Source organism: Pelobates fuscus, chromosome 3, assembly GCF_036172605.1.
Source record: "Pelobates fuscus isolate aPelFus1 chromosome 3, aPelFus1.pri, whole genome shotgun sequence".
NCBI lineage: Eukaryota > Metazoa > Chordata > Amphibia > Anura > Pelobatidae > Pelobates > Pelobates fuscus.
In genome coordinates this window covers 55,593,551-55,614,959 of record NC_086319.1, presented here as the reverse complement: position 1 = coordinate 55,614,959, position 21,409 = coordinate 55,593,551, and the positions used below count along the sequence as shown (strand labels likewise).

Below are 21,409 nucleotides of genomic sequence, written 5' to 3'. Positions count from 1 at the left end.
AACCCCCCCAAAAAATTCCAGAAATATGCATGTCAAAAGTTATAAATTGATTTGCATGTCAATGAGTGAAATAAGTATTTGACCCCCTTCGACTTAGTACTTGGTGGTAAAACCCTTGTTGGCAATCACAGAGGTCAAATGTTTCTTGTAGTTGGTCACCAGGTTTGCACACATCTCAGGAGGCAATTTGTCCCACTCCTCTTTGCAGATCCTCTCCAAGTCATTAGGGTTTCGAGGCTGACATTTGGCAACTCGAACCTTCAGCTCCCTCCACAGATTTTCTATGGTATTAAGGTCTGGAGACTGGCTAGGCCACTCTTGGACCTTAAGGTGTGACTTCTTCTTGAGCCACTCCTTTGTTTAATTGGCTGTATGTTTTCGGTCATTGTCATGCTGGCATACCCATCCACGACCCATTTTCAATGCCCTGGCTTAGGGAAGGAGGCTCTCACCCAAGATTTGTCGGTGCATGGCCCCATCCATCGTCCCTTTTGATTCAATGCAGTTGTCCTGCCCCCTTAGCAGAAAAACACCCCAAAAGCATAATTTATCCACCTTCATGTTTGACGGTGGGGATGGTGTTCTTGGGGTCATAGGCAGCATTCCTCCTCCTCCAAACACGTTGAGTTGATGTCCACGAGCTCGATTTTGGTCTCATCTGACCACAACACTTTTTCACCCAATTTTCCTCAGAATTATTCAGATGTTCATTGGCAAACTTCAGACGGGCCTGTACATGTGCTTTCTTGAGCAGGGCGACCTTGCTGGCGCTGCAGGATTTCAGTTCTTCACGGAGTAGTGTGTTACCAATTGTTTTCTTGGTGACTTTGGTCCCAGCTGCCTTAAAATCATTAACAGGATCCCCCTGTGTAGTTCTGGGCTGATTCCACACTGTTCTTATGATCATTGAAACTCTACGAGGTGAGATCGTGCATGGAGCACCAGATCGAGCAAGACTGACAGTTTTTTGGGGTTTCTTCCATTTGCGAATAATCGCACCAACTGTTGTCACCTTCTCACCAAGCTGCTTGGAGATGGTTTGTAGCCCATTCCAGCCTTGTGTAGGTCTACAATCTTGTCCCTGACATCCATGGACAGCTCTTTAGTCTTGGCAATGGTGGAGAGTTTGGGATCTGATTGCTTCTGTGGACAGGTGTCTCTTTTACAGGTAACAAGCTGAGATTAGGAGCACTCCCTTTAAGAGAGTGCTCCTAATCTCAGCTCGTTACCTGTATAAAAGACAACAGGGAGCCAGAAATCACTCATTGACATGCAAATCAAAATCAATTAATAACTTTTTTGATGTGTTAAAAAAAAATGTTTTTGTTTTTTGTTTTTGTTTGTTCTGTCTTTCACAGAACATTCAGGCTACCACTCTTTTCCCAGGGGTTATGAAGAGGAATCACTTCGAGCAAATGCTGCAATTCCTCCATTTTAATGATAATGCACTGTCTCCTTAGAAACTGCACATTGCTTGACAGACTACAAAATTTACTTCCTTAACCAACTGCTGTCTGACAAATTTTGCTAAAAATGATATCCCAAACCAAAACATTTATATTGACAAATGCCTTTTGAATTTTTTATTCTTTTGTAAATACGGTTTTTATTATGAGAGTATTTTCACAGAATAAAGAAATATTGAAGTAGTGGGTCTCGCAGGACCCTACCTTTAAACTGCAGTATGTAGCATAACATGAAGCCATTCAGTATACAGTTTCCGATTTATTATAATTCAATCATTTTGTGTTATCTCCGCATCAAGAAATCGTATAGTGGAGGGCAGGGAATTAAGTGAGCTTTAAAATATGCGACCAGGTCATCTTGCCATTTTCATCACTAAAAGTAGATGTGTTGCCATCCCATCGTCCAAGGAAGTATATTAGTAGGACATTGTTATAGTGCTCTAATCACTCATCCAAAGAACTGAATGAGTTACAGATATGGGTCAGCTCATCAAATAAGCTCAGTAAAAGTATATAGTAGAGTTCTCGGTCCTTTTTTGAAGTGCGGAAATCCACCAGGTAGATGTAGCATTAAAGCCGTAATAGATGAGACTCCGTAGATGCATGCCACTGTATTCCAACTAGCTGAGGGGTTGGGGGTGGTTGGGTGAAAAGGTACAAGGGCTGTTGTAAAGCGTAAATTTAAAGTTGTGCATGATAAGATCTGTTTAAGAATTACTATGGCTGTGACTACAAGCAAGCGCTCTATTCCAGTGTAGAGGTCAGACACCAACTAGGAATGGCAGTTCTTAAAAAAGGGACACAATATACAATACATTACCACCCTTAGTAGAGCAATAGAATGCATCATCACATAATGCCTACATCTTCCCACGGTGCCTCGTTACTTTGCAAAAGGGAGAAATCCTTTTATCCCTGCACGCTTCCTTGTCTGTCTCTGCACTCTGCCGGTGACCACCTCCTGTCTGCTGCTCCCACCCTTACTGCTAACTTGCAGTTGAAAGACCTCCTTTCCTATGCAACAGTCTGTCTGCTCCCATCAGACTCTCTCTAATATTCAATCATTTAAGAAGTCCTTCAAAAGCCACCTCTTCAGAAAAGCTTATGGCCTTTAAGAGTAACTTCTATTTCACAAACCTGTCTCTTGCTCTCTCTTAGAGGGTCTCGATCCACTCTCACCTCCAGTTTTGCTACTTTCCCACCTTGTTGCTATCTACCTAGTTGCTATCCCCGTTCGTGCCCTTCCTACTGAGTTTGTTATACCCACCTCCCCTAGACTGCACGCTTTTTGAACAGGGTTCTCATAAACCTATTGTTCCTGTAACATTTTGTAATTGTCTAATTTATTGTTAAATTTCCCCCTTTATAATACTGTAATGCGTGTGGAATAAGTTGACTCTATATAAATGCCAGTTATGATAATCATCGTCACAAAACAAAATAGTTCCTGAAACAGCATGCCTCCTCCAGTCACACATTCCACTATCTGGAGAGCAACGTATCCTTTTCACCTCCAATTCACAGCACAAGTGATGGTATGTCCATAGGAACACTTAAGACCATTCACTACTTTTTTTTTCCTTACCCTGACACACACTGAGATGGGGTCAGAGAGCTACTCGGTTCTGTCATGTCCGCAATATGTGTTTTGATTTGTATTTATTTTGCGGGAGGGTACAGCTAATTCATCACTTATGTCATGACAATATTTTGCTACAAGTGTTGTGTTGCAATAACAGGTCACCCACCAACATGTGACAGCCACTAGAACCATTTATTTTGATTACGCACAGCATGATGACAAGTGTTCTTAATACTTCTCATAGGAGAGGTATCTGATTGGTAAATCAAAGCAATTGTCATGCATGTGCCATGGGTCCACAGTGCTTCTCTAAGAGACAACATAGATTGAACCATGATGATCACAAATGACCTCAGAACTGGTTTACAAGAATAACTTGACCCTGGCCACAGAGCTCTGGAGACACAGTGCAGTGCAAATTGTCACAAATATCCTTTATTGTGCCAGTCACATAACTTCATCAGAATCTATTGCCACTAATCTCATCCAAACTCCAAACATTCTAACTCTACACTGGGTTAGTGTGATAAACCGAGGTCCTCCCAGTCTATCCCACCATGCACCTCGGCTTCCCTTACTCTTCTAGCCAGAGTTTCTTCCTCTCTGTGGTAAAATGGTGGGGGTGAAGTTGTTGAGGGAGATTCATGGCCAAGAGGAGGAAGATGGAGAACGCCAAAAGAGCGGAGAGACCAACTCCAGAAAGAAGAAAAGGAGTAAAGCAGGTGAGATACGGAGGGAGGGGCAGTATCATACCCTGTGACCCAGCCCCCCTGCTAGTATTATACCCTGTGACCCAGCCCCCCTGCTAGTATTATACCCTGTGACCCAGCCCCCCTGCTAGTATTATACCCTGTGACCCAGCCCCCCTGCTAGTATTATACCCTGTGACCCAGCCCCCCCTGCTAGTATTATACCCTGTGACCCAGCCCCCCCTGCTAGTATTATACCCTGTGACCCAGACCCCCTGCTAGTATTATACCCTGTGACCCAGCCCCCCCTGCTAGTATTATACCCTGTGACCCAGACCCCCCTGCTAGTATTATACCCTGTGACCCAGACCCCCTGCTAGTATTATACCCTGTGACCCAGCCCCGCTAGTATTACACCCTGTGAACCAGCCCCCCGCTAGTATTATACCTTGTGACCCAGCCCCCCTGCTAGTATTATACCCTGTGACCCAGCCCCCTGCTAGTATTATACCCTGTGACCCAGTCCCCCTGCTAGTATTATACCCTGTGACCCAGCCTCCCTGCTAGTTTTATACCCTGTGACCCAGCCCCCCCTGCTAGTATTATACCATGTGACCCAGCCCCCCCTGCTAGTATTATACCATGTGACCCAGCCCCCCCTGCTAGTATTACACCCTGTGACCCAGCCCCCCTTCTAGTATTACACCCTGTGACCCAGCCCCCCCCTGCTAGTATTATACCCTGTGACCCAGCCATCCCTGCTAGTATTATAACCTGTGACCCAGCCCCCCCAGTATTATACCCTGTGACCCAGCCCCCCTGCTAGTATTATTGATACCGGAGAAACTGACGGAAGCAAAGCACAGAGAGATGGACACAGGTTTCTTCAGGAAGGAAGAGATTCTTTATTGGATCACCGATCGGGACTCAGAGGGACTAATGTCACCAAAATACAGCAGGTTCTGAGCCCCGGACAATAGTGCAGGCTCCTTATATAGGCACATAACTCCTCCCATATTAAGCTCCACCCGCACATTCTCTTGACCAATCAATACAAATAAGAATTAACTTCCTGCTTGACCGCATGGCTTGTCCAGCACAATGGAGGAGGGGAATACTACATCCTGTATTCTTGTACATGCTCCGTACACTACTGATCGTATCTTGCCTCGTGCAACCAACTGATCGATACGTCAGCATATGCACGTACACATGCCACGTGGTAATCTCGGCCTACTAAATTTATTTTTACCGAGATTCCACCACATTATACCCTGTGACCCAGCCCCCTGCTAGTATTATACCCTGTGACCCAGCCCCCCTGCTAGTATTATACCCTGTGACCCAGCCCCTCTGCTAGTATTATACCCTGTGAACCAGCCCCCCCTGCTAGTATTATACCCTATGACCCAGTCCCCCTGCTAGTATTATACCCTGTGACCCAGCCCCCCTGCTAGTTTTATACCCTGTGACCCAGCCCCCCTGCTAGTATTATACCATGTGACCCAGCCCCCCCTGCTAGTATTACACCCTGTGACCCAGCCCCCCTTCTAGTATTACACCCTGTGACCCAGCCCCCCCTGCTAGTATTGCACCCTGTGACCCAGCCCCCCTGCTAGTATTACACCCTGTGACCCAGCCCCCCTTCTAGTATTACACCCTGTGACCCAGCCCCCCTTCTAGTATTACACCCTGTGACCCAGCCCCCCTTCTAGTGTTACACCCTGTGACCCAGCACCCCTTCTAGTATTACACCCTGTGACCCAGCCCCCCTGCTAGTATTACACCCTGTGACCCAGCCCCCCTTCTAGTATTACACCCTGTGACCAAGCCCCCCTTCTAGTATTACACCCTGTGACCCAGCCCCCCTTCTAGTGTTACACCCTGTGACCCAGCACCCCTTCTAGTATTACACCCTGTGACCCAGCCCCCCTGCTAGTATTGCACCCTGTGACCCAGCCCCCCCTGCTAGTATTATACCCTGTGACCCAAAGCCCCCGTGCTAGTATTATACCCTATGACCCAGCCCCCGCTAGTATTATACCCTGTGACCCACCCCCCCTGCTAGTATTACACCCTGTGACCAAGCCCCCCCTGCTAGTATTATACCTTGTGACCCAGCCCCCTGCTAGTATTATACCCTGTGATCCAGCCCCCCTGCTAGTATTATACCCTGTGACCCAACCCCCCCTGCTAGTATTATACCCTGTGACCCAGCCCCCCGCTAGTATTATACCCTGTGACCCAGCCCCCCTGCTAGTATTATACCCTGTGACCCAGCCCCCCCTGCTATTATTATACCCTGTGACCCAGCCCCTCCTGCTAGTATTATACCCCTTGACCCAGCCCCCCCTGCTAGTATTATACCTTGTGACCCAGCACCCCCTGCTAGTATTATACCCTGTGACCCAGCCCCCCTGCTAGTATTATACCCAGTGACCCAGCCCCCCTGCTAGTATTATACCCAGTGACCAAGCCCCCCTGCTAGTATTATACCCAGTGACCCAGCCCCCCAGTATTATAACCTGTGACCCAGCCCCCCCGCAGTATTATACCCTGTGACCCAGCCCCCCCCAGTATTATACCATGTGACCCAGCCCCCTGCTAGTATTATACCCTGTGACCCAGCCCCCCCTGCTAGTATTATACCCTGTGACCCAGCCCCCCTGCTAGTATTACACCCTGTGACCCAGCCCCCCTGCTAGTATTACACCCTGTGACCCAGCCCCCCTGCTAGTATTACACCCTGTGACCCAGCCCCCCTGCTAGTATTACACCCTGTGACCCAGCCCCCCTGCTAGTATTACACCCTGTGACCCAGCCCCCTGCTAGTATTATACCCTGTGACCCAGCCCCCCCTGCTAGTATTATACCCTGTGACCCAGCCCCCCTGCTAGTATTATACCCTGTGACCCAGCCCCCCCTGCTAGTATTACACCCTGTGACCCAGCCCCCTGCTAGTATTACACCCTGTGACCCAGCCCCCCCTGCTAGTATTATACCCTGTGACCCAGCCCCCCTGCTAGTATTATACCCTGTGACCCAGCCCCCCTGCTAGTATTATACCCTGTGACCCAGCCCCCCTGCTAGTATTATACCCTGTGACCCAGCCCCCCCTGCTAGTATTATACCCTGTGACCCAGCCCCCCCTGCTAGTATTATACCCTGTGACCCAGACCCCCTGCTAGTATTATACCCTGTGACCCAGCCCCCCCTGCTAGTATTATACCCTGTGACCCAGCCCCCCCTGCTAGTATTATACCCTGTGACCCAGACCCCCTGCTAGTATTATACCCTGTGACCCAGCCCCGCTAGTATTACACCCTGTGAACCAGCCCCCCGCTAGTATTATACCTTGTGACCCAGCCCCCCTGCTAGTATTATACCCTGTGACCCAGCCCCCTGCTAGTATTACACCCTGTGACCCAGTCCCCCTGCTAGTATTATACCCTGTGACCCAGCCTCCCTGCTAGTTTTATACCCTGTGACCCAGCCCCCCCTGCTAGTATTACACCCTGTGACCCAGCCCCCCTGCTAGTATTATACCCTGTGACCCAGCCCCCCCTGCTAGTATTATACCCTGTGACCCAGCCCCCCTGCTAGTATTATACCCTGTGACCCAGCCCCCCTGCTAGTATTATACCCTGTGACCCAGCCCCCCCTGCTAGTATTATACCCTGTGACCCAGCCCCCCCAGTATTATACCCTGTGACCCAGCCCCCCTGCTAGTATTATTGATACCGGAGAAACTGACGGAAGCAAAGCACAGAGAGATGGACACAGGTTTCTTCAGGAAGGAAGAGATTCTTTATTGGATCACCGATCGGGACTCAGAGGGACTAATGTCACCAAAATACAGCAGGTTCTGAGCCCCGGACAATAGTGCAGGCTCCTTATATAGGCACATAACTCCTCCCATATTAAGCTCCACCCGCACATTCTCTTGACCAATCAATACAAATAAGAATTAACTTCCTGCTTGACCGCATGGCTTGTCCAGCACAATGGAGGAGGGGAATACTACATCCTGTATTCTTGCACATGCTCCGTACACTACTGATCGTATCTTGCCTCGTGCAACCAACTGATCGATACGTCAGCATATGCACGTACACATGCCACGTGGTAATCTCGGCCTACTAAATTTATTTTTACCGAGATTCCACCACATTATACCCTGTGACCCAGCCCCCTGCTAGTATTATACCCTGTGACCCAGCCCCCCTGCTAGTATTATACCCTGTGACCCAGCCCCTCTGCTAGTATTATACCCTGTGAACCAGCCCCCCCTGCTAGTATTATACCCTATGACCCAGTCCCCCTGCTAGTATTATACCCTGTGACCCAGCCCCCCTGCTAGTTTTATACCCTGTGACCCAGCCCCCCTGCTAGTATTATACCATGTGACCCAGCCCCCCCTGCTAGTATTACACCCTGTGACCCAGCCCCCCTTCTAGTATTACACCCTGTGACCCAGCCCCCCCTGCTAGTATTGCACCCTGTGACCCAGCCCCCCTGCTAGTATTACACCCTGTGACCCAGCCCCCCTTCTAGTATTACACCCTGTGACCCAGCCCCCCTTCTAGTATTACACCCTGTGACCCAGCCCCCCTTCTAGTATTACACCCTGTGACCCAGCCCCCCTTCTAGTATTACACCCTGTGACCCAGCCCCCCCTGCTAGTATTGCACCCTGTGACCCAGCCCCCCTGCTAGTATTATACCCTGTGACCCAGCCCCCCTGCTAGTTTTATACCCTGTGACCCAGCCCCCCTGCTAGTATTATACCATGTGACCCAGCCCCCCCTGCTAGTATTACACCCTGTGACCCAGCCCCCCTTCTAGTATTACACCCTGTGACCCAGCCCCCCCTGCTAGTATTGCACCCTGTGACCCAGCCCCCCTGCTAGTATTACACCCTGTGACCCAGCCCCCCTTCTAGTATTACACCCTGTGACCCAGCCCCCCCTGCTAGTATTGCACCCTGTGACCCAGCCCCCCTGCTAGTATTACACCCTGTGACCCAGCCCCCCTTCTAGTATTACACCCTGTGACCCAGCCCCCCTGCTAGTATTACACCCTGTGACCCAGCCCCCCTTCTAGTATTACACCCTGTGACCCAGCCCCCCTTCTAGTATTACACCCTGTGACCCAGCCCCCCTTCTAGTGTTACACCCTGTGACCCAGCACCCCTTCTAGTATTACACCCTGTGACCCAGCCCCCTGCTAGTATTGCACCCTGTGACCCAGCCCCCCCTGCTAGTATTATACCCTGTGACCCAAAGCCCCTGTGCTAGCATTATACCCTATGACCCAGCCCCCGCTAGTATTATACCCTGTGACCCACCCCCCCTGCTAGTATTACACCCTGTGACCAAGCCCCCCCTGCTAGTATTATACCTTGTGACCCAGCCCCCTGCTAGTATTATACCCTGTGACCCAGCCCCCCTGCTAGTATTATACCCTGTGACCCAACCCCCCCTGCTAGTATTATACCCTGTGACCCAGCCCCCCGCTAGTATTATACCCTGTGACCCAGCCCCCCTGCTAGTATTATACCCTGTGACCCAGCCCCCCCTGCTATTATTATACCCTGTGACCCAGCCCCTCCTGCTAGTATTATACCCCTTGACCCAGCCCCCCCTGCTAGTATTATACCTTGTGACCCAGCACCCCCTGCTAGTATTATACCCTGTGACCCAGCCCCCCTGCTAGTATTATACCCAGTGACCCAGCCCCCCTGCTAGTATTATACCCAGTGACCAAGCCCCCCTGCTAGTATTATACCCAGTGACCCAGCCCCCCAGTATTATAACCTGTGACCCAGCCCCCCCGCAGTATTATACCCTGTGACCCAGCCCCCCCCCAGTATTATACCATGTGACCCAGACCCCCTGCTAGTATTATACCCTGTGACCCAGCCCCCCCTGCTAGTATTATACCCTGTGACCCAGCCCCCCTGCTAGTATTACACCCTGTGACCCAGCCCCCCTGCTAGTATTACACCCTGTGACCCAGCCCCCCTGCTAGTATTACACCCTGTGACCCAGCCCCCCTGCTAGTATTACACCCTGTGACCCAGCCCGCCTGCTAGTATTATACCCTGTGACCCAGCCCCCCCTGCTAGTATTATACCCTGTGACCCAGCCCCCCTGCTAGTATTATACCCTGTGACCCAGCCCCCCTGCTAGTATTATACCCTGTGACCCAGCCCCCCTGCTAGTATTACACCCTGTGACCCAGCCCCCCCTGCTAGTATTATACCCTGTGACCCAGCCCCCCTGCTAGTATTATACCCTGTGACCCAGCCCCCCTGCTAGTATTATACCCTGTGACCCAGCCCCCCTGCTAGTATTATACGCTGTGACCCAGCCCCCCGCTAGTATTATACCCTGTGACCCAGCCCCCCCTGCTAGTATTATACCCTGTGACCCAGCCCCCCCGCTAGTATTATACCATGTGACCCAGCCCCCCCTGCTAGTATTATACCCTGTGACCCAGCCCCCTGCTAGTATTATACCCTGTGACCCAGCCCCCCGCTAGTATTATACCCTGTGACCCAACCCCCCTGCTAGTATTATACCCTGTGACCCAGCCCCCCCTGCTAGTATTATACCCTGTGACCCAGCCCCCCTGCTAGTATTACACCCTGTGACCCAGCCCCCCTGCTAGTATTACACCCTGTGACCCAGCCCCCTGCTAGTATTACACCCTGTGACCCAGCCCCCTGCTAGTATTACACCCTGTGACCCAGCCCCCCTGCTAGTATTATACCCTGTGACCCAGCCCCCCTGCTAGTATTATACCCTGTGACCCAGCCCCCCTGCTAGTATTATACCCTGTGACCCAGCCCCCCTGCTAGTATTATACCCTGTGACCCAGCCCCCCTGCTAGTATTATACCCTGTGACCCAGCCCCCCCTGCTAGTATTATACCCTGTGACCCAGCCCCCCTTGCTAGTATTATACCCTGTGACCCAGCCCCACTGCTAGTATTACACCCTGTGACCCAGCCCCCCTGCTAGTATTATACCCTGTGACCCAGCCCCCCTGCTAGTATTATACCCTGTGACCCAGCCCCTCCTGCTAGTACTATACCCTGTGACCCAGCCCCCCTGCTAGTATTATACCGTGACCCAGCCCCACTGCTAGTATTACACCCCTTGACCCAGCCCCCCTGCTAGTATTATACCCTGTGACCCAGCCCCCCTTGCTAGTATTATACCCTGTGACCCAGCCCCCCTTGCTAGTATTATACCCTGTGACCCAGCCCCCCTGCTAGTATTACACCCTGTGACCCAGCCCCCCTGCTAGTATTATACCCTGTGACCCAGCCCCCCTGCTAGTATTATACCCTGTGACCCAGCCCCCCTGCTAGTATTATACCCTTTGACACCCAGCCCCCCTGCTAGTATTACACCCTGTGACCAAGCCCCCCTGCTAGTATTATATCCTGTGACTATCCCCCCTGCATGTACAGTGACCCAGTCCTAGACATTTACTGCCCCCCCCCCCCTGTGATCCAGCCCCCCCTGCAAGAATTAGACCCTGTGACCAAGCCACCTGCAAGTATTGATTTATTTTACCTCGCCCCCCCCGCCCCACATGTATTAATGTATACATTTTGTAAAATTGTATTTTAGTATTAATGCTTTAATGTTGAGTCGCCTAGAGTGTTCCTTTAAACTGCATAATAAAACATGTCTGTGCATGCATAGATCTAATTGCAGACTTGAATGGAAATGAACAGGAAATGTGTCTGCACAAGCAGCTTTTCTCAGGCCACCATTTTAAGCCAGATTCTAATGCATTTCTAAAAATTACTGCCTATGTTAAAGAATGATTATAAGTTGAAGAAATCAATATATATTCGGATGAGCTTGTGTTGTCTGCAACTCATACCCTGAATTTCCTGCATTTCAGGACAGGATACTAAGCAAGAAGCAGGATCTGCTGCCACCATCATTGACAATGTAACAAAACAGCTGGGGAAGCAAACTCTTGAGAACAAGGAACAGGACAATGGGAAAGCAGGCATGTACACACTACTGTTATGGATAAATAGGCTGGAATACAACATTCTGCTCTGTTTATTCTTTCCAGCATCGTACAATTTCATTTTCTCAGTTTAATGTTTATTTTGTTAACTTAAAATTTTACCTTCTTCTTAAGATGGCGAAGGTGATGTTGATGGCACAAACGGGAAAAAAGAAGAAAAAGAAGCAGGGCCGTACGTGCATATATCACTTAAAGCAGGGCTACATTTATATTCACCAACAGCTAGTGGTGGGTGGCAGTTGGGGGCCCTGTCTTAAATGGAAACTATAGTGCCAGGAAAACAAACTTGTTTTCCTGGCACTATAGCTTTCCCCTCCCTCGCACAATGCTTTCCTATGGGGTTTTGGGTGACACTGGATCAGTGATCAGTCATAGCTTGGGGACGTCCAGCATCAGTTAGGCGACCAAAAGTCGCCTAACAGTCCGAAAGTCCCGCTAGTGGCTGCCTGGTAGACAGCCAATAGAGGTGGAGTTAACCCTAAAAAGGTAATTATTGCAGTTTCTTAAAAATTGCAGTCATTACCTTTGTAGGTTTAAGGGACCTGGACAGTGCACCCAGACCACTTCAATGAGCTAAAGTGGTGCCTATAGTGTCCCTTTAAAGAACATACAGGGAGTGCAGAATTATTAGGCAAATTAGTATTTTGACCACATCATCCTCTTTATGCATGTTGTCTTACTCCAAGCTGTATAGGCTCGAAAGCCTACTACCAATTAAGCATATTAGGTGATGTGCATCTCTGTAATGAGAAGGGGTGTGGTCTAATGACATCAACACCCTATATCAGGTGTGCATAATTATTAGGCAACTTCCTTTCCTTTGCCAAAATGGGTCAAAAGAAGGACTTGACAGGCTCAGAAAAGTCAAAAATAGTGAGATATCTTGCAGAGGGATGCAGCACTCTTAAAATTGCAAAGCTTCTGAAGCGTGATCATCGAACAATCAAGCGTTTCATTCAAAATAGTCAACAGGGTTGCAAGAAGCGTGTGGAAAAACCAAGGCGCAAAATAACTGCCCATGAACTGAGAAAAGTCAAGCGTGCAGCTGCCAAGATGCCACTTGCCACCAGTTTGGCCATATTTCAACATCACTGGAGTGCCCAAAAGCACAAGGTGTGCAATACTCAGAGACATGGCCAAGGTAAGAAAGGCTGAAAGACGACCACCACTGAACAAGACACACAAGCTGAAACGTCAAGACTGGGCCAAGAAATATCTCAAGACTGATTTTTCTAAGGTTTTATGGACTGATGAAATGAGAGTGAGTCTTGATGGGCCAGATGGATGGACCCGTGGCTGGATTGGTAAAGGGCAGAGAGCTCCAGTCCGACTCAGACGCAAGCAAGGTGGAGGTGGAGTACTGGTTTGGGCTGGTATCATCAAAGATGAGCTTGTGGGGCCTTTTCGGGTTGAGGATGGAGTCAAGCTCAACTCCCAGTCCTACTGCCAGTTTCTGGAAGACACCTTCTTCAAGCAGTGGTACAGGAAGAAGTCTGCATCCTTCAAGAAAAACATGATTTTCATGCAGGACAAAGCTCCATCACACGCGTCCAAGTACTCCACAGCGTGGCTGGCAAGAAAGGGTATAAAAGAAGAAAATCTAATGACATGGCCTCCTTGTTCACCTGATCTGAACCCCATTGAGAACCTGTGGTCCATCATCAAATGTGAGATTTACAAGGAGGGAAAACAGTACACCTCTCTGAACAGTGTCTGGGAGGCTGTGGTTGCTTCTGCACGCAATGTTGATGGTGAACAGATCAAAACACTGACAGAATCCATGGATGGCAGGCTTTTGAGTGTCCTTGCAAAGAAAGGTGGCTATATTGGTCACTGATTTGTTTTTGAATGTCAGAAATGTATATTTGTGAATGTTGAGATGTTATATTGGTTTAACTGGTAAAAATAAATAATTGAAATGGGTATATATTTGTTTTTTGTTAAGTTGCCTAATAATTATGCACAGTAATAGTCACCTGCACACACAGATATCCCCCTAAAATAGCTAAAACTAAAAACAAACTAAAAACTACTTCCAAAAATATTCAGCTTTGATATTAATGAGTTTTTTGGGTTCATTGAGAACATGGTTGTTGTTCGATAATAAAATTACAACTTGCCTAATAATTCTGCACTCCCTGTAGTTGATAAAACTTGTCAGATTGCTTATTTTACAGCACTCCTCACTCTCTCTATCAGCACTGTGTTTATGGATAGAATTCCCTATGCTGCAATCTGTTAAACTGCTTTTGAGATGTTGTACAGAACTTGTCTGGTATGTCACCGTACAAGAAACCTATAGACTCCATAGGCAGCTGAAGTATGGTTTCATAAAGTTCCTTTATTCACTAATATATTCTTAACTCACCTGGTCATATTTACTGCTTTCAGCCAAGGTCCAGACAGATCCACCCTCAATTCCAATTTGCGATCTGCATACAAGTGGTGTTTTCCCAAAGGGACAGGAGTGCGAGTACCCAACAGCACAAGATGGGTAGGTATCTTGTGAAATCCAGTTCAATAGAGTAGACAATTCCATTGGAAAGGGGTTTCTACTGTTTTGTGAGCTCTTAAATATTAATTTATGTCTTGTGTAACTTAACAGATTTGAAAGCAATGTGCACCTGTGTGTACAGATTATAATAAGGTTTACAGTTTAGTATTGTGGAGGGACCCAATTCTTTGCATTCTAAAACATTGCTCATCCCTTTGGCAGGTTAAAGGTTAATGTGTGTCATGGGTACAATAATATTTAAGCTATTGAAAGAGCATGAAAATGTATAGGGCACAAAAAAAGGTGCTAGTAAAAAAAAATGTTCTGCCTGTCACTACCTGAGAGGACAGAGTCAATAATTTCAACAGCCGATTCTGGGTGGCACTTAACCCAGTTGTAGCCCTCTGTGCTATGTAACAAATAAAATAAAAGTAAATAAAATACACTTAAAAAAACAAACCGATATAAAACACAAAATCTTCTATATGAAAACTTGTTTCGCCAGTATACTCTCTTTCATCAGTTGCTAAGTAACACTGTCCGATTGAGTACATTATAAAGGGCCATTAATTTCCGGATGCCGTCACACCTGCTTAGTTTGCAAAAACCAGTTTGAAGTGTAGGCGAAGTACTGGCATTCAGCTCAATGTGTTGTAAGGTTGGCATCCGCTGGAAGTGACATAACGATAGGTTTGTGCAAAGTCACTTCCTTCCCTTGTCCCCTGTCGCCAGATGTAATTTTTGCTCAGGATTGCTAAGTCACATGTCGCGGGGGTGCAACTAGTTTCCCACACAAAACTGCATATATCTCTGTATGTGCAGGTTTTTTTTTTGTATTCTTTATTTTTGCGAGTTAGTGCAATCATCACAGCATGACATGTGCTTTGCATGAACAGTAAATTGAACACAGAATAGATATGTATAGTATTACACATTGCAGGTATCAACTCAATTTTTGTAAGGTTAATGTCTAAGGGACCTTCTCTCGCTTAACCTAGAGTGGTGTGAGGCAATTTTTAAAAAAAAATTTTTTTGTTTTTTTTTTAAAGGTTTTAAGGTGCTATCCAGCATCTGTCTAGCACTAACTTTGAGGCCAATAAAGTTGAGGTTTGGATGTCACTGGGTTTTTTTGTGCAGAACCAATGAAGTCAAAAGTCCCTTAACCTGGAGATGCATAAATGCATTCCTGGCTGGGATATTCCATAGTTGTTGTATCATATAATTGGGAGATATTTAGGATCCCTAGCTTTTTCCAACTATGGATTGGGAGATTTGGGGAAAGTCCTTTTAAAAGCACTGTCAGAGGTGCCTTCGGATGGAGATTTGGGGTGAATATATATGCTTTCCATCCCATCTGCGCTATATATTCACAGCAAATTTTAAGGGTAATGTTAGTTGTTGGGAATAACTTGGGTTTTAACCTTCATTTGGATTTAGGAGTCCACATAAACTCGGTCAGAGTCTGCCTTTTAGTTTAATCCTTTTCCATATCTACCCATTGCGTATCTCCTTGAGATGTATGGAGCATGATCCCTGCTGCTAACATAGTAACTTTATAATAAAGCCAAATATTTGAGAGACCTACCCCTCCATCACTTGGAGTATTTTGGAGCAAGCTAAAAGGCAATCTAGCTTTTTTTCCCATCCCATATAAATGAATTACCAATGGACTGCAAGGACTTACAATATGATTGGGGTACTGATATAGGTAGCATCTTAAAAAAATATAAAATATGAGGGAGAATCATCATTTTATACTCATTCAGTTTATTCATAAATTTCAGTTTTACAAACTTGTATTAAAGGGGCGAAATTATGATTAAAAACCCCGGCCATAGTTGTGGGAATCTTCACCCCATAAATAAGTAATATATGATGTCCTCCAGTCCATGCGATATTGTGAGCTTAGTGTCTGAATAACTCCCTTAGGCAACCCTACAGGTAGTACCTGCGTTTTGTCCTGATTTAAAGCTGCACTGTCATGCCGAACTTACCTTTCCCCAATCGATTCCTCTTCTCTCCCTCTCTCAGGATCTGTTATTCATTTCTTCCTGTCTGCTCTAGTTTTCTTTAAATCTTAAGAAAAAGTAGGGACTATTTCTCTTATGGAGGTTTCCTACGCAGTGAACAGCGCAGGAGCAAAGTGTGCTTCGTTTCTGGTGGTCACAGCAATTTTCCCTCAATCCTTACCTTTCCTTCCTGTTCCCGCGATGCTTTCTGTCACTTAAACAGGACGCCGGCAAAACAGCCGAATTGCGTTCTAACAATTTCGGGACTTTGTTCATATGGGAATTTCATTCGAATGAATGAAACTCCGATCCTATTCATTGCCGTGGCTGCATCTTGCAGCCGCTTAGTAGATAACTCCATAATTCCCACGGTATCAGGGAGTTATCTACTAAAAGGCTGAAAGACCTAAATTGGTCTTTCAGCCACATTTACTAATACTAAGTAAAGATTACTTAGTATTAGTAAATTCTGCCCCTACTTGCTATACCGCGAGTAGAGGCATGTCTGTTAAACAGGCTGCTCACTGTAAAAAACAAACAAACCTACTAACCGCGCGGTGGGTGGGGGCCCCCTAAATAACAATAAGGGGGCGTGGTGGGTGGGGGCAATAAATCACAATGGGGGGTTGACCTATTGTCCACCCCCCCGGCCCACACCCCTGCGCGGCGGGTGGGGGCCCTAAATAAGGATAAGGGGGGGGGACTACTGTCCTCCCCCCCCTGTGCAATGGGTGGGACCCTAAAAAACAATATCTTAAGTTACTAAGCTAATAAAGCTAATAAATGAGGGACAATTTTCCAATTTCCCTTACCATCTGATCTTTGTTTTAACATAGATTGACCTGGTGTTAAAGTACATCTCTTATCATCTTTTGGTAAAAATAATATACATCCTAATAAGTTAAATATTTAAGTGCCAGCATAATTATTTTCAGCAAGTAACGAAAATGTATCAGTGGTGAGTGGGAACTCTTGTCCAGTCTTTTAAGTTTCGCGGGTGAACTTTTAATTGATTCCGCCACAGCAGAATCCATTTGCATAAGTATGTTCAATTCCCGGAGACGTTTCTTCCCTTCTTCCGTCGAGAAAATAAATTAATCAGTCCCATTCCTCTTCACCAAGAGTTTAGTTTGAAATCCACACTTATAAGGTATATTAGCTGAACGTAAGGCTGCGGAAGTGGGTGCAAAGGTACTCCTTTTATGCATTGTTATTGATTATAAATCGTTGAACAGCCTTGTGGGCCTTTAATATGAGAAGCCATCATCACTCTATCTTTTACGGTAAAATAGTGCACCTTAGTAATAACGTCCCTTGGTGTAGTGGGAGATAGATGCCTAGGTCTAGGAAGACGATGTGTGCGGCCAAGAAGTACATCCGCTTCGGTTAACATTGGCATCAAGGCCTTAAATAGCTCTTGTACATACTGCGTTAACTCTTTAGGCTTAATAGATTCTGTCACTCTCAGAATTCTAAAATTGTTCCGCCTAGCTCTATCTTCCTGGTCAGCCACTTTTTCTTCCAAATTTTTGTAAATCTTTCTTTTATTATGGCATATGCGTTATGGGGTACAGAATAGAAAGAGGAGGCATTGTGGGATAACACAAGTTGATGATAACAAGATGGTGAGCAATACACCTCTAAGAATAAAGAGTGCCTAATAGAATACAGAAAACCTTATTGCTAAAGGTTTAACATATGCAAAAAGTCCATCTAATTATTTAGAAAATGGATCTGTCATGCTTTGTGTTGAAGCACTGTAAGATCAAGAGCCCAGTGTGCCTAATTAGAAAATAATTATTGCTTTCGGAAAGAGTGGGTTGTTTTCTGAAATCATATGGTTTTGTATTGCGTTAGAGTTCAGGTATTGATGTACGCTTGTGTGATGTGGGAAAAGCAATCCAAGAAGCAATGGAGTCGTACGAAGTAGAGTTGGATGGTAAAACATATCGAGGTATGTTGAAGTCTTACATGTGTGTTAGTTCTTTTGTAGTTTCCTATCTTATCTTGGAGATTGTGTATTTGAGTTTGTACAGTGTAGGCTAAATTTCAGAGTAGGGTTTGACGAGTCAATAATTTCAAATTTTTTAAAATGAACTAACCAATTTCAGTAATATTACATACCATGAATGTTTACGACAATCTGTTCAACTAATACTTAAGATGACATATTTTAAATGCGCCCTATTTGCCGCCTTGAAAAGTCTGGCTCTTTTTATTGCACTGTTGATAACATTAGCCAATGTTTGAGGTTCTAACGCTCGAACTTCTGCACGGATATTTTCCTTCAGCTGCTCAAGTGTACATGGTTTCTTCACATATACCACCCGCTCCTTCAGCTATCCCCACATGAATTAATCAGGATCTAAAAGGTCGGGTGAATGTGGTGGATTACTTTGTGGCGGGGTAGGTTCTTTGTGTCAAAATAATGGATCTGCCATTTTGAAAATAAAATTAACTATTTTTACTCGTTCCTTCGGGAAATTGCCCATTGTTAATCTCCCAAGACTCTTATATGAACCTGCAACCGGCGGAGGTGGACTTACATCTCCAGTAGCAAAGTAAACTATCTTAGTATGAGTAGCTTTCCAAAGGGAAATGCTGCACATATAGACTCCATGTACCGTGACCACTTACAAACACTAAAGTGGTCATGGTGCTTGGAATAACCCTTTGAGTTTCCAGATAGAATTATAAATGTTGTAATAAACAAATGCTACAGGTTAGAGAATTGTTAGAAATGGTTGAATTGTGGAACAAAGTTGCTTTTTTCTTTTCTTTTTAGACTTCCACGAGCAAGACATTTGTTAAATGTCATCAATGAAAATTTTGGCACTCTTGCATTCTGCCGCAGGTGGTTGGACCGACTTGGAGAGAGTAAATACCTGATGGCTCTAAAGAATCTGTGTGGTCTGGGGATTGTGGACCCATGCCCTCCTCTGTGCGACATAAAAGGCTCCTACACAGCACAGTTTGAGCACACAATATTGTTACGCCCAACTTGCAAGGAAGTTGTGAGCAGAGGAGATGACTATTAAAGCTGATTAATGATAAACACTGCACTGTTTCTAAATACTGCTTCTGTAGAGGCATGTTGGACAAGAGTAGTTTGTTTCTTAAACTTAATATGCAATACTTTTATATGCACATATACATTCCCTGATAACTATTTTTTTTTTTTTTTAATTCTTTATTTTTGTAGTGCATGTTATAACAAAAGAGCTTGCACAGCCACGACAGCATGGGCAAGTACAATAATGACAGTAGAGACAGACATCATCATGGCAGTTGTGAAACAGCACAAAATTTTTTAAGTAAATGAGATCTATATGTTTACAGTGTATGTTCTCGTTTAGTTTAAGTGTGTTAGTAAAATTAATATAACAGGCTAGTTCCACATGTCTAGGCAGGAAATCACGTTTACATGAATTAAAGAGGCTAGCTAGGCATGTGGGTAAAGTCTCAGTAAAGTGTCGCTGTACGCAGTATTGTTGCATGAGTGAGGAGTCACAGATCTGGGTCACTGTCATAGGTCTGCAGTACGAAGGAGAATAACAATGCTAAACACAAATCTAGTTAAGTAGAAGATGACAGTGGGTTACATGTAAGGTTAGCGTGGAGCTCCTCTAATAAGTGTTAAACAGTAGCTTGAACTAAATAATACGTTTTAAACAGTAGCTTGAACTAAATAATAAGTTTTAAACAGTAGTTGAACCAGGTGGGTGGCTATATATATCATGAGGGAAACTATCTGGTGAGACCGTTCTATAGTCTAACACGTTTTTCTGCTCGACACATTTTAAACTGCAGTATGTTATGTTAAGTACATGTGTCTGCACAATTGGGATGGAGTGAACAAACGCCACAACAGCGTATATCAAGATCAGTACACGTTAGACAGTGGCATGAGAATATGCACATTTGAGTTTTTTATCCCGCTTAACTAAACATTTATAACATCTAAGTGAAAGTATAGGAGGCAAATAATAATAAAAAACAAACGATTTTTAAAGCTTAATATTGCTGAATTGGTCATTCTAATGCAGCTAGCACTTTACATCAGATTACCTACCATCTAAATTATTTCTCTAGCTTCTAATGGAGCTGCTATATTTTTACAAGCTAGTTTTGTAACTGGGCTTCACGCGGATTGTAGATTAGCTAACTAGGCTGTATGATCATTGCCTTAGGTTGCTGCATATTTGTAAATAGTTAAAGGACCACTCTAGGCACCCAGACCACTTCAGCTTAATGAAGTGGTCTGGGTGCCAGGTCCAGCTAGGGTTAACCCATTTTTTCATAAACATAGCAGTTTCAGAGAAACTGCTATGTTTATGAATGGGTTAAGCCTTCCCCCTATGTCCTCTAGTGGCTGTCTCATTGACAGCCGCTAGAGGCGCTTGCGTGCTTCTCACTGTGATTTTCACAGTGAGAGCACGCCAGCGTCCATAGGAAAGCATTATGAATGCTTTCCTATGTGACCGGCTGAATGCGCGCGCAGCTCTTGCCGCGCGTGCGCATTCAGCCGACGGGGAGGTGAAGAGGCGGATCGGAGGAGGAGAGCAGGAGGAGATCTCTCCGCCCAGCGCTGGAAAAAGGTAAGTTTTTACCCCTTTCCCCTTTCCAGAGCTGGGCGGGAGGGGGTCCCTGAGGGTGGGGGCACCCTCAGGGCTCTCTAGTGCCAGGAAAACGAGTATGCTTTCCTGGCACTAGAGTGGTCCTTTAAGCACACATGTCGACTGGACAGGATAAGCAGTATGTCAAAATAAGAGTCATAATTTTAAACTAAAAGTCATAATAGTAGGTAACGTAACTGAGGCTAAGGCATAGATTAATATTTCTTCCTTTTTTCCGTCTTTTTCCCTTAAAAAAAAAAAAAAAGGTTATCAATCACTTATGGTCTAAGCTAACATACAGCTGAGATATTGGAAAAAACATATACGCTTTCATGCTGTTATATTTTTATGCCGCTGAGCCAGCAGTCTTGCTTCGGTGTCCCTGTTCAGTGACTTGTCTTGTCCTGCAGCCATGTCTCAGAGTCCAAAAATTTAGCCGATGCCCTTGCTAGGCTTCTGTATGACATACGTGTAGTGTCCATTGCGTTGAGCCGTGT

The 21,409-nt window shown here is 45.8% G+C and overlaps 1 protein-coding gene across 1 annotated transcript; it reads left to right on the top strand.

Moving 5' to 3' along the window:
* The first annotated feature begins 3,664 nt into the window (after positions 1-3,664).
* Positions 3,665-19,430, top strand: LOC134600761 (methionine aminopeptidase 2-like). Its single transcript, XM_063445146.1, has 5 exons — positions 3,665-3,770; positions 11,659-11,769; positions 11,908-11,965; positions 14,185-14,287; positions 19,082-19,430. Exons 2-5 carry the CDS (start codon positions 11,758-11,760, stop codon positions 19,332-19,334), a joined length of 426 nt encoding a protein of 141 aa, XP_063301216.1. The 5' UTR covers positions 3,665-3,770; positions 11,659-11,757; the 3' UTR covers positions 19,335-19,430.
* The last annotated feature ends 1,979 nt before the right edge of the window (positions 19,431-21,409 follow it).

What these genes read in the sequence shown, in the direction of transcription:
- LOC134600761 (XM_063445146.1), top strand. An exon ending in GAAGAAAAAGAAGCAGGGCC is followed by an intron (nt 11,966 to 14,184) that starts GTACGTGCATAT and finishes TACTGCTTTCAG; the next exon opens with CCAAGGTCCAGACAGATCCA. An exon ending in TACCCAACAGCACAAGATGG is followed by an intron (nt 14,288 to 19,081) that starts GTAGGTATCTTG and finishes TTTTCTTTTTAG; the next exon opens with ACTTCCACGAGCAAGACATT.